We start from the raw sequence: 12,381 nt of genomic DNA, 5'->3' as shown, positions 1-12,381 counted from the left end.
GTCTTCCGCAAATTTTATTATCTCGCACTTCGTCCCTGTTTCTAGATCATTTATGAAGATATTAAATAGCAGCGGCCCGAGCACCGAGCCCTGCGGGACACCATTCATGACCCTCCTCCAGTCGGAGTAGTGACCCTTCACTCCTACCCTTTGTTTTCTACCCTCCAACCAGTTTCTGATCCATCTATGTACGTCTCCTTCCACCCCATGGTTCTTCAGTTTCCGGAGTAGACGTTCATGGGGCACCTTGTCAAAGGCTTTTTGGAAATCTAGATATATGATGTCTATGGGGTCTCCTTTGTCCATCCGTTTGTTGATCCCTTCAAAGAAGTGCAATAAGTTTGTTAGGCACGATCTTCCCTTGCAGAATCCATGCTGGCTGGTTATCAGAAGTTCATGTTTTTCAAAATGTTGATCGATGTTTTCTTTTATCAGTGCTTCTGCCATTTTCCCCGGAACCGAAGTCAGGCTCACCGGCCTGTAGTTTCCCGGGTCACCTCTTGATCCCTTTTTAAAGATGGGCATAACGTTGGCTATCTTCCAATCTTCCGGGATCTCGCCTGTTTTCAGGGATAAGTTGCAAATTTGCTGCAGTAATTCCGCTATCTCCTCCTTTAATTCCTTCAGAACCCTTGGATGTATGCCATCCAGACCCGGGGATTTGTCAGTTTTTAGTTTTTCTATCTGCCTACGAACGTCCTCAAGGCTCACTTCTATGGATGTTAATTTTTCTGCCTGACTTCCGTTGAAGAATTGCTCAGGTTCCGGTATATTGGACGTGTTTTCGTTTGTAAATACAGACGAGAAGAACATGTTAAGCCTTTCTGCCACTACCTTCTCCTCCTTCACCACTCCCTTCCTGTCTCCGTCGTCCAGCAGTCCCACTTCCTCTCTAGCCGACTGCTTCCCTTTAACATATCTGAAGAATGGTTTGAAATTTCTTGCTTCCCTGGCTAGCCTCTCTTCATACTCTCTTTTGGCTTTCCGAACCTCACGGTGACATTCTTTTTGATGCTTCTTGTGCTCTTTCCAGTTCCCCTCAGTTTTGTCCTTTTTCCATTTCTTGAATGATTTTTTCTTATTGCCTATCGCTTCCTTCACTGTTTTGGGGAGGGGGGTACGGCACTGAACGGCGGCACAAATGAAACAATAGGCAAAAAGTCAAGAAGACACAGTCAAATTGTGAGACTAGCAGTTGTACTTACTTGACTCCAGATCAGAGAAAGAATACAGTTCTTCTGACGGACACGATGATTGTTTCAGCTGAGAGAAAAGATAAAATATATTAATATATATAATAAACATTTTTTTGCTAATTTCACATTAGTAATTCCCCCCAAAATTGTAAAAATTATATGCCATATTACCTCCCCCCTTTTTTTACTATATGCTATGAGCATCTGAGCAGCGTCGGAGCATTCAGCGCCCTGGGCCGTGGTAAAAACCTCTACCACATCTTAGTAAAAGAGGGCCTAAATGAAGGGGTGTTTTTCTGATTTGAACTCGATATAAAATAATGAAATTGTAAATACCTAGGGTTTGATAGGAAAAAAATGCAATTCAATAGTTTCAGTTCTTCATGTGGCCAGATGAAGAGGATATTATTTAAATGATAGACCTCAGCTTGGATGCAGGTTGATATAAATGTGGTACAAGGTTTGGCATTCTCTAGTATTTTGCTCCATTTTTTTGTGCAGCCATTATGTAAATTGATGCAGAATCAGGAATCAAGTTTAAAATCTATGCTGATGACATTTTATTTGTGCAAGCAGGAAAAAAAGAAAACTAAAATACCCACGTTATGAGTAAATGAAAACAAAAAGAAGTGGGATAAGCAAAACTCAGTATCCAGGTGAACCATAAAAAGCTTTATTGTCAAAAAAAGCTTGACTGCAGCTAACAAATTATCCATGAAATCAATGATAATGGTTGATGTGAAAAGGACCCAACATAGTCCGTGTTTCGGCATACAATGCCATCCTCAGGAGTCCTCAAAAAGAATACACAAAAAATGACCAAGATACAAACACAAAATTAATGTGGTGAGCAATGGTGACAAATTAAAGATAAAAATAAAAGAAATAAGAGTAAGAATAAAATTGAAATGAAATGAAAAGACAGTCAAGGAAAGGTCTTTTATCAATTTAAACCAATGGATTTGAGAAAAATATGAAAAGTATATACAATATATGCATATATATTCTATATTATTTACTTTTCTGTCCCCTACCGCCATCTGTTTGTTTGTTTATTTCTCACCCGCCCTTATCCAGGGTGAGTTACATATTAACATACAAAATAGAACATTTACATCTGTATTTCTATTTTTGACTTCTCCTGCCTGCCTGGGTCTCTGAGCTCATCAGTGTGAGTTTGAGCCACACTGTGCTTTTGTAGTACTGCTGGCTGATTTCTACCAGTATCATGACAATAGTTCAAAACTGTCAGCAGGAAGGAAACAAAAGGTGAATGAGGCAAACGAGAGAATGGTAAAAGAAAATTTAGTGATGCTTGGTAGGCAAACAGAGGGAACAGTAGCTACTGTACAGAAGAGGGAAGATGACTGTTGGGAAGAGGGATAGGAAACATATTGGAAGACTGGTGGAGAGAACAGTGGCATGGAGTTGAGGAAAGTATGACAATTTTTATGTTCTTACAAGTGACAGATTGTAAAGGAGAAACTGATAGGCACTGAGCATTAGGTTGTGAGTATAAAGGAGCATGATAGGTAGAATAGAGAAAGGAGTCAAAACAGAAGCTGCTTAGAAGGAGCCGTGGAAGATGCTGTGCTGGCAACTAATGAAAGAGCCATGCTGGGCAAAGTGGGATAAGAAGAGTTATATTGAGTAACCATGTGCAAACAGAAATAACATTATGTCTGCTGCCCCTCAATATTTCTCCTCACTTCTCTCTCCTTATACACCTCCCAGAGAACTCCGTTCCTCAGATAAGTCACTCTTAACATTAACCTTCTCCTCCTCTGCCAATTCCAGACTTTATTCCTTTCATCTAGCTGCCCCTTATGCCTGGAATAAATTACCCAAGTTTGTCCATCAGGCCCCTTCCCTTGTTTAAAAGCAGACTGAAAACTCACCTTTTTGATATAGCTTTCAACCCTTAACCCTACTCCTCTGCCCTCCAACCCAGCCAGCTGATTAACTGTTCCCTTTAACTGTGTCCATGACATCCTGTTTGTCTGTCTTGCCTGTTTATATTGTAAGCTCTTTCGAGCAGGGACTGTTTTCTTACTCTTTGTAATTCTGTACAGCGCTGCGCACGTCTGGTAGCGCTATAGAAATAATTAATAGTAGTAGGAATATATGTGGGGGCGGGGACTAGAGAATGACACGGTGGTTGTTACCCATGGTTAGCCGCGGGTAACCCGCTAAAACGGTAACAAAGAAGAAAAGGTCACCGCAAGTACGGGGACAAGGCCATTCACAACCCCGTGGAGCGGTGAATGGTCTTATTTCCGCAGTTAAAGGGTTGAGCACATTCGGTGAACGAGCGTGCAGTCCAGCAGCCCTCTCGCTCCCACCAGCCATCCAGCCATGCATCACCCTCCTTCCCTTCCCCTTATCTTCTCTTCATGGCAAACTGGTGATTTCTATAAGGTTTTGCCTTATATTGCAGCCGGAGCCTTGAAGTCACATTACATGTGGCTGCTGGAAAAGTCTCCTCTGACACAACTTCCCATTTCCAGTTGCATCGGAGGAGACTTTTCTAGCAGCCAATGCAACGCGACTTCAAGGCTCCAGCTGCAATACAAGGCATAGTCTTATAGAAATCGCCAGTTCGCCACGAAGAGAAGGTAAGGGGAAGAGAGGGAGGGATATGCACGGCTGGCTGGCGGGAGGGAGCTGCTGGACTGCACGAAGGGTGCTGGGGGTGGGGGGATGGTGAAGACGCTGAAGCAGCCTGAAGGGAACTGGGGAAGAAAGAGAGGGGAGAAGACGTTGGGGAATGGGGAAGAGAGAGTGGGGAGAAGACGCTGGGAAATGAGGAAGAGAGAGTGGGGAGAAGACGCTGGGAAATGGGGAACAGAGAGTAGGGAGAAGACGCTGGGAAATGGGGAAGAGAGAGTGGGGAGAAGACTCTGGGAAATGGGGAAGAGAGAGTGGGGAGAAGACGCTGGGAAATGGGGAACAGAGAGTGGGGAGAAGACGCTGGGAAATGGGGAACAGAGAGTGGGGAGTAGAGAGCTGCACAGGAACGGGGACGACAGGAATCCCACGGGACCCGCGGGGATCCCATGGGTTCCCCCTTTGGGTCACGGGGATCCCGTGGCGACGCCCCCTAGGGTCATGGGGATCCCGTGGGGATGCCCCCTAGGGTCACGGGGATCCCGTGGGGATGCCCCTCATGGTCTCCGGAATCCCGCGGGGTTGGGAGGCAGCTCGAGCCAAATGGCTCGTCTTATTTTCCTGCCCTTCTGCTCCCAGCACACCACACGTAGCCGACCCGGAAGTCTTCCCCCGACGTCCGAGCTGACGTCGGAGGTAAGGCTTCGGGTCAGCCACGTGGAGCGAGTAGGGCCCGCTGCCATGTGAAGAAGTGCAGCACTCGGGAGCAGTAAAGTCTTGCAGGAGCCTCGGAGGTGGACAGAAAAGGCAGGGCCTGCTGCCCTGCGAAGTGCAGCACTCGGGAGACAGGAGGGGTCAGAAAAGGCAGGGCCCACTGCCCTGAAGAACTGCAGCACTCGGGAGACAGGAGGGGTCAGAAAAGGCAGGGCCCGCTGCCCTGCGAAGAAATGCAGTTGGGAGAAGTCAGTTGGGAGAAACAGGGCTGTTTTGTGTTGTGTATTCAAAACACATATCTGCTAAGTGATCATTTAAATGCATTTTGGGGGGGCTTTCCTTTAGGCTTTGTCCTTTCAAAGTTTATTGCACTTTCTCTGGATTTTTGCTTTTTAGCATTGGGGGGGGGGGAGGTTAGCTTTCTTTAGATGGCCCGTTCCGTATTTTCTGTGTGTGTTTTATTGACTTCTGACCATATGCATATTATAGTGTACTGTTATCTAGTTTTTTAAGGGGAAATCAGCATTTAAGAATTCTTTTTGTTAGTGTGTGTATCAAAGTGCAGGACTATACAAGTGCAGAATGGAAATGAGTCAGCTGATGGGTCTGAACTGAAGTAATAGATAGAAGGTAAACAAAATACAATGTAAAAGGGAGAATTGGGCGTGAGTGTGTCAATGAGAGGGAAAGAGAGATGGTGTACACGGGGAATGGAAGAAAGAGAAGAATTTTTGGTCATAGGGAGGGAGTGAGGTACAGATGAGAGGGAGAAATGTTGTGGTGGAAAGGGGACAGTATGACAGATTGAAAGGGATGCAAGAGGGAGGAATGTTGGACATAGTGATGAAGGGAATGGAGGGAGAGATGTGGCATGGTGCTGGAGAAATGTTGGGCATTGGGTTGGATGGAAGGGGCAAAAGATGCTGCACATGGTCCGGGGGATGACGGAGGGATAAATGCTGGACCATGGTAGGAGGAACCAATGGACAGCAACAGAAGAATTTACAGAAGTTGGGAAAGTAGAAAAAAGAAACCAGGACCAACTTTATGGAGAATAAAGTCTCCAGACAACAAAGGTAAAAATGGAATTTATTGATTAAATATGTTAGCTTTGAGAAATGTATATAGCAGATGTATTTGTATTGTGTTCAAAAGAAAAGGAAATGCATTTCTGGTTTTATTTCTACAGTGTTGAAGTACCGTATTTTCACGCAAATAACGCGCACCCGTATAAAACGCGCACACGGGTATAGCGCGCAGAAATCACGATAATATGTACAAAAACTTTGGTATACCGCGCTCACGGGTATACCGCGCATGCTGCCTGACGCTCCTTTCGCCCGCCCTGACTTTCCGTGCGCTGTCCCGACTCTCCGTTCACCCCCCCTGACTTCCGTGCACTGTCCCCCCTTGAAGGTCTGTCCCCATCCTGAAAGCCTGATGCCCCCCCCCGACGTCCGATACATCCCTCCCCCCCGAAGAACCGCCGACTCCCCAACAATATCGGGCCAGGAGGGAGCCCAAATCCTCCTGGCCACGGCGACCCCCTAACCCCACCCCGCACTACATTACGGGCAGGAGGGATCCCAGGCCCTCCTGCCCTCGACGCAAACCCCCCTCCCCCCAACGACCGCCCCCCCCCAAGAACCTCCGACCGCCCCCCAGCCGACCCGCGACCCCCCTGGCGACCCCCACGACCCCCCCACCCCCCTTCCCCGTACCTTTGGTAGTTGGGCCAGAAGGGAGCCCAAACCCTCCTGGCCACGGCGACCCCCTAACCCCACCCCGCACTACATTACGGGCAGGAGGGATCCCAGGCCCTCCTGCCCTCGACGCAAACCCCCCTCCCCCCCAACGACAGCCCCCCCCAAGAACCTCCGACCGCCCCCCCAGCCGACCCGCGACCCCCCTGGCGACCCCCACGACCCCCCCCCCCCCCCTTCCCCGTACCTTTGGTTGTTGGCCGGACAGACAGGAGCCAAACCCGCCTGTCCGGCAGGCAGCCAACCAAGGAATGAGGCCGGATTGGCCCATCCATCCTAAAGCTCCGCCTACTGGTGGGGCCTAAGGCGCGTGGGCCAATCAGAATAGGCCCTGGAGCCTTAGGTCCCACCTGGGGGCGCGGCCTGAGGCACATGGTCGGGTTGGGCCCATGTGCCTCAGGCCGCGCCCCCAGGTGGGACCTAAGGCTCCAGGGCCTATTCTGATTGGCCCACGCGCCTTAGGCCCCACCAGTGGGCGGAGCTTTAGGATGGATGGGCCAATCCGGCCTCATTCCTTCGTTGGCTGCCTGCCGGACAGGCGGGTTTGGCTCCCGTCTGTCCGGCCAACTACCAAAGGTACGGGGAAGGGGGGTGGGGGGGTCGTGGGGGTCGCCAGGGGGATCGCGGGTCGGCTGGGGGGCGGTCGGAGGTTCTTGGGGGGGGCGGTCGTTGGGGGGGAGGGGGGTTTGCGTCGAGGGCAGGAGGGCCTGGGATCCCTCCTGCCCGTAATGTAGTGCGGGGTGGGGTTAGGGGGTCGCCGTGGCCAGGAGGGTTTGGGCTCCCTTCTGGCCCGATATTGTCGGGAAGTCGGCGGTCCTTCGGGGTGGGGGTGCGAGTGGTCCTGCCGGGGGGGGGGATGTATCGGACGTCGGGGAGTCGGCCGGGCAAGAGGGCTTGGGCTCCCTCTTGCTCCGATCGTGGCTGCGGGTGCGGGTGGGAGCGCGTGCGAGCGGTCGTTCGGGGTGGGGGTGCGAGCGGTCTGGCCAGGAGGGTTTGGGCTCCCTTCTGGCCCGATATTGTCGGGAAGTCGGCGGTCCTTCGGGGTGGGGGTGCGAGTGGTCCTGCCGGGGGGGGGGATGTATCGGACGTCGGGGAGTCGGCCGGGCAAGAGGGCTTGGGCTCCCTCTTGCTCCGATCGTGGATGCGGGTGCGGGTGGGAGCGCGTGCGAGCGGTCGTTCGGGGTGGGGGTGCGAGCGGTCCTGCTGGGGGGGTGAATCGGGCGTCGGGCGGGGTGGGAACTATGTTTTAAAACTTTTGTATACCGCGCTCACGCATATAACGCGCGAGGGGTATGCGCGGTAGGTAAAAACGCGTATAACGCGCGCGTTATATGCGTGAAAATACGGTACTTGCTGACCCTTGCTGTGACTGGTGGGGATCCCCAAGCACCGCCAGCAGAAGACCTCCTCTAGAGATGGCCAGAACTCCCCTCCACCAAGTGCAGCAGTCACTGGCAGCATCCATGAGCCACTGAGGTGCTAGCATCTGTGACTCAGGGACGCAACTGCTGCTTGCCAAGCTTGGCAAAAGAGACCCCTGGCCAACTGCAAAGGAAGTCCTCAGCTGACAGCTTGGGGGTTCTCCTCAGCCGTGTATTTATATTTTATATTTACATTAGAGGTTCTGGTAGAAACCCATTTACAAAGTATGTATTCTTCCCAATTAATATTTCCAAATTAATAAAGTCTCTTTGCTTATTTGTAAATGGGTCTCTACCAGAGCCTTTAATTCAGTAGCATAATTAAATAAAATAACTATTTCTGAAGTTTATAGGGACAGGCGGGGACGGAAGGGATTCCTCGCGGGGACGGGTGGGGACAGAGGGGATTCCTCACGGGGACGGGTGGGACGGAGGGATTCCTCGCGGGGACGGGTGGGATTTTGGTGGGGACGGGTGGGATTTCTGTCCCCGCGCAACTCTCTAATGGGGAGAAGACACTGGGAAATGGGGAACAGAGAGTGGGGAGAAGACGCTGAAGGGAATGGGGAAGAGAGAGTGGGGAGAAGACGCTGGAAGGGAAGAAGACAGAGATGCCAGACTATCGGGGAGCGGAGGGAAGAAGATGGGTGCCAGACCAATTGTGGGGGGGTGAAGGGAGAGGCACAGTAACAGAGCAAATAGAAGGCGCAGAGAGAAGACAGACAGTGGATGGAAGGAATTGAATGAGAAGATGAGGAAAGCAGAAACCAGACAACAAAGGTAGAAAAAAAAATTCTATTTATTTATTTTCTTTTTTTTGCTTTAGGATAAAGTAGTATATTAGTTGTGTTGATAAAAATTTATAAACAAAGCCCTGCCAGCTGAACATCTCTTTCTCTAGTTCAGCAGCCAGAACTTTGATTTATAAGGAAGGAATAAGCTAAATATTACAGTACTGAGGTTTGTATGGATGCTGCGGGGATGGGGACAGGGTGGTGAAGGGGACGGCAGGGCAGAGACAAGGCGGTGAAGGGGATGGCGGGGATGGGGTGGTGAAGGTGATGGTGGTCTGAGGAGGGGGCAGTGATGGGAACAGATTTTTTTTTCCTCCCCGTGTCATTCTCTAGCGGGCACTGAGCTCGCGGTGACGGGACGGGAACGAGCTCACGGGGACAAATTTTTTCCCCATGTCATTCTCTATACTGAACACAGAGACTGCCAAAGAAGTCAAAATCATTGCATCCAAGGCCTACGATGTGGTCATATATGGGACATTGCTGACAGCTAAAAATCCATTAGACAGGTATAAAAGCAGACTTCTTATAATTATGACAAGGGTTTCCATGCAAATGATCACCAGGAATTAGAAAAACTGGGAAAGGCTAAATTTTTCCTTTTGGTGGGAAACTTTGTGTCAATGTTATAGATATGAAAAAAAATGAATTAGGAAATATTGGGACATAATAAAATATTTAAATCAACATGGGGTCCATTAACAGAATTTGTTAAATCTGATTAATTGTATAAGCCCTTAATTCCTAGTTGATTTTTACACATCCAGGGAGGGTGGGAGGGAGGGGGGAGAAATATATTTTTTATTATTATTTGATTAGATGTAACTGCTGTTTAATATATTACTTGTTTGTCCGATTTTTGCACTTAGTATTCGAATTGAAAATCAATAAAGAATTACAAAAAAAAAGGCTGAGGTCAAGGAGTATATTACAAGTGCTTTAGAGGCAAAGCAGGAAATAAGAAATGTATGCTGATTCTTCTGTGTGTGGGGGGGGGGGTTCTTTCACTTGTATGCACCTTTTTTAATACAGTTATAAAATTATGCTCAGTCCCTGAGGTCCAGATACAAACCAGCCTTCCTGTTTCAAATCAAATAGGTTGACTTGAGAGAAATGCTATCAATTTATCTTTTTTCAGCTTGATTAAATTTTACATTGATCCTCAAGGAGCCAAGTACAAGTAGTTAGCCTGGTGAAGCTCACCAACCAATGTTTCATTTTATTCATCTATCTTTACAAAAGACTATTAACAACATTTATTTAATAACATATTAATCTCTATGCACTCTATTTACTTACTAGTTTAAAAACAATCTTGCCAACGAGTCGGACCGAGTCAGTAGGAACTCTTGGATGACTGCTTTTAAGACATTTGCATTCACTCTTGTGGTCCCCCCAAGCTTCTTTCTATTTAAAAGAAAAACAAAATAGCAATAGAACATTAGTGGATTCTGGGGCTGATCCTACCCTATCTTTCTAGGTGTAATCTCTTTGAGCAACATGAGAAGCAGGGATGAGTGGAGGGGGGAGGGAGTGAAAGGTAGATGAGTAGGGTGTGCATACTGAGATTTTATTTTTCTTTTAGAAACATAGAGTATGACGGCAGAAAAGGGTCGACGGCTCAACAAGTCTGCCCACTCAAGAACCCTCCCTCCCAACAGGTCTGCCTACTCAGAACCCTTCCTCCATGTAGTATCTACCGTTTAAGCATAACTCTGTAGCACTCCCACCTGTTTGTCCCATCGACTCTTGAAGTCGAGCACGCTACTGGCCTCAACCACCTGGCATGGAAGATCATTCCATCGATCAATCACCCGTTTGGTGAAGAACTATTTCCTGGTGTCACCATGAAATCTTCCCCCCTTAAGTTTTAGCGGATGCCCTCTTGTCGCCGTGGGACCCTTTAGAAAAAAGATTTCCTCCTCCACTTCAATGCGACCCGTGATGTATTTGAATGTTTCTATCATGTCCCCCCTTTCTCTGCGCTCCTCGAGAGAATATAAGCGCAGTCTGATCAGACGTTCTTCATATGGGATGTCTTTCAATCCTGAGACCATCCTAGTGGCCATTCTCTGTATCGACTCCATTCTCTTCACATCCTTTTGATAATGTGGCCTCCAAAATTGGACACAGTACTTCAGGTGAGGTCTCACCATGATTCTGTATAACGGTAGTATGACTTCCGGCTTTCAGCTGATAAAGCTCCTTCTGATGCAACCTAGCATTTGTCTGGCCTTTGCTGAAGCTTTCTCCACCTGATTGGCAGCTTTCATATCTTCCCAGATGAGAACTCCCAAGTCCCTTTCTGCAGTAGTTCTTGTTAAGCTTTCACCGTTCAAGGTGTATTTTCTGCATGGATTTCTGCTCCCAAGGTGCATTACCTTACATTTTTTGGCATTAAAGTTTAGTTAAACAAAAACAAAACAGAGAGCTATAACTAATAACCAAGGAGACTCAGGAATGAACCTCAAAATAAAGAAAAAGAATCCCCAAAGAATAATATGACACAAAAAAGTGTTATAGTATCGGAGCAATGTACTCAAATCACATAATTAGAAATATTATACATGTTTATTAATTTAAAAATTGCAAAATATCATAGTACTTTCATAAAGCAACATACACATATCAACACACAAACATTACAAACAAACCAAACACCATATAACATGTAACAAACAGTATATAAGAAACAGCGCTGGAAGGGCCACAAAAAATCATACAGAGATATATATAAATATGACTGTATTCTAAAATTCATGAATCACTTAGCTTAAGAGTTCAAAGTCTTCCTGGAACAATGTCCGCAAAGAGTAAAGCAAGCAAGATGGTTGCAGGCCGTCCAGCGAGAAAACATCACAAGGAAAACATCAGGAACGAATTTGAGTTCATATCCAACAGCCACACCATGAAGTTCGAGTGCAAGGGCAAATGTGCTTTCGTTGAAAAGTGTAATTGGTTGAATGATCAAAAATTTAATAAACGTATAATATTTCTAATTATGTGATTTGAGCACATTGCTCCGATACTATAACACTTTTGTGTCATATCATTCTTTGGGGATTCTTTTTCTTTATTAAAGTTTAGTTGCCAAGTACTGGACCATTGTTCCAGTAAAAGCAGGTCATGCTCCATGGTGTTGGGCCTGGTTGCGCTGTCAGATTCTGTTGCCTTGCTCACAATGTTGCGCCAGAAGGAGAATAGTTTTGGGAATAGGAGTAGCTGTTTTCTATATAAGTAAAATAGGGCAGCCAGTTTATCACGACACTGCGCATAGCCCCAAGTGTTCCATTTATACCCACCAGTATATTATTTTCCTCTTTTTGGTATAGCATAATGGGTGGGGAGTCTATATTTCTGTTTTTCTTTTCCTCTATGGGGGTTGTATAATTTCCCCTCAAAGGATTATTGTTCTTGCACCAGTGTTAAGCTCTGTTGTGACTGTACTATTGCACCAATAAAGATACTTTAAAAAAAAACACAAAAACTAAAAACATTAGTGGGGGGGGCAGTGCTGCCTGATTTACAATTCAAATCGGTTCACCAATTCACTTCGGGTGAATCGATTCGAATCGATTAAAAAAATAAAAAATAAATTAAAAAACGGCCTCCCGATTCAGTGCCTCTTGCTGGCCGGCCACTGCCACTTCTGCTTTAGAGGGCAAGGGGGGAGGATCAGTTGTGAAGTTCTGGTGTCCGGCTTCCCACTGGTGTCTGGCTTACCCCTGGCCTCCGAAGCAGTTTGCAAAGATCTCTAGTACCGCGATCTTCTCTGCATGCTGCTCATATGAGGTAAATGGTACGCAGGAGGCCAGGGGACTGGTAGGAACTGAGAGCCACAGTCCATGAAGACTCGGCTGCTTCGGAGGCTGAGGGCGGGGCCCCG

General features: G+C 47.4%; 1 protein-coding gene across 5 annotated transcripts in view; it reads right to left on the bottom strand.

Annotated features, from left to right (window-relative positions):
• Positions 1 to 12,381, bottom strand: part of SMYD3 (SET and MYND domain containing 3) — an 876,287-nt gene that overhangs the window by 750,961 nt on the left and 112,945 nt on the right. For all 5 annotated transcript variants that reach the window (XM_033938605.1, XM_033938609.1, XM_033938607.1 and 2 more), the window contains exons 3-4: positions 9,795 to 9,902; positions 1,206 to 1,263 (exon numbers count right to left, since the gene is read on the bottom strand). In XM_033938605.1, the coding sequence (XP_033794496.1) occupies positions 1,206 to 1,263; positions 9,795 to 9,902 (166 nt within the window). The remainder of the gene's footprint in view (positions 1 to 1,205; positions 1,264 to 9,794; positions 9,903 to 12,381) is intronic.

This window comes from Geotrypetes seraphini, chromosome 3 (assembly GCF_902459505.1).
Source record: "Geotrypetes seraphini chromosome 3, aGeoSer1.1, whole genome shotgun sequence".
NCBI lineage: Eukaryota > Metazoa > Chordata > Amphibia > Gymnophiona > Dermophiidae > Geotrypetes > Geotrypetes seraphini.
Note: the sequence above shows the minus strand (reverse complement) of the source record. Positions and strands in the feature narration are given on the sequence as shown.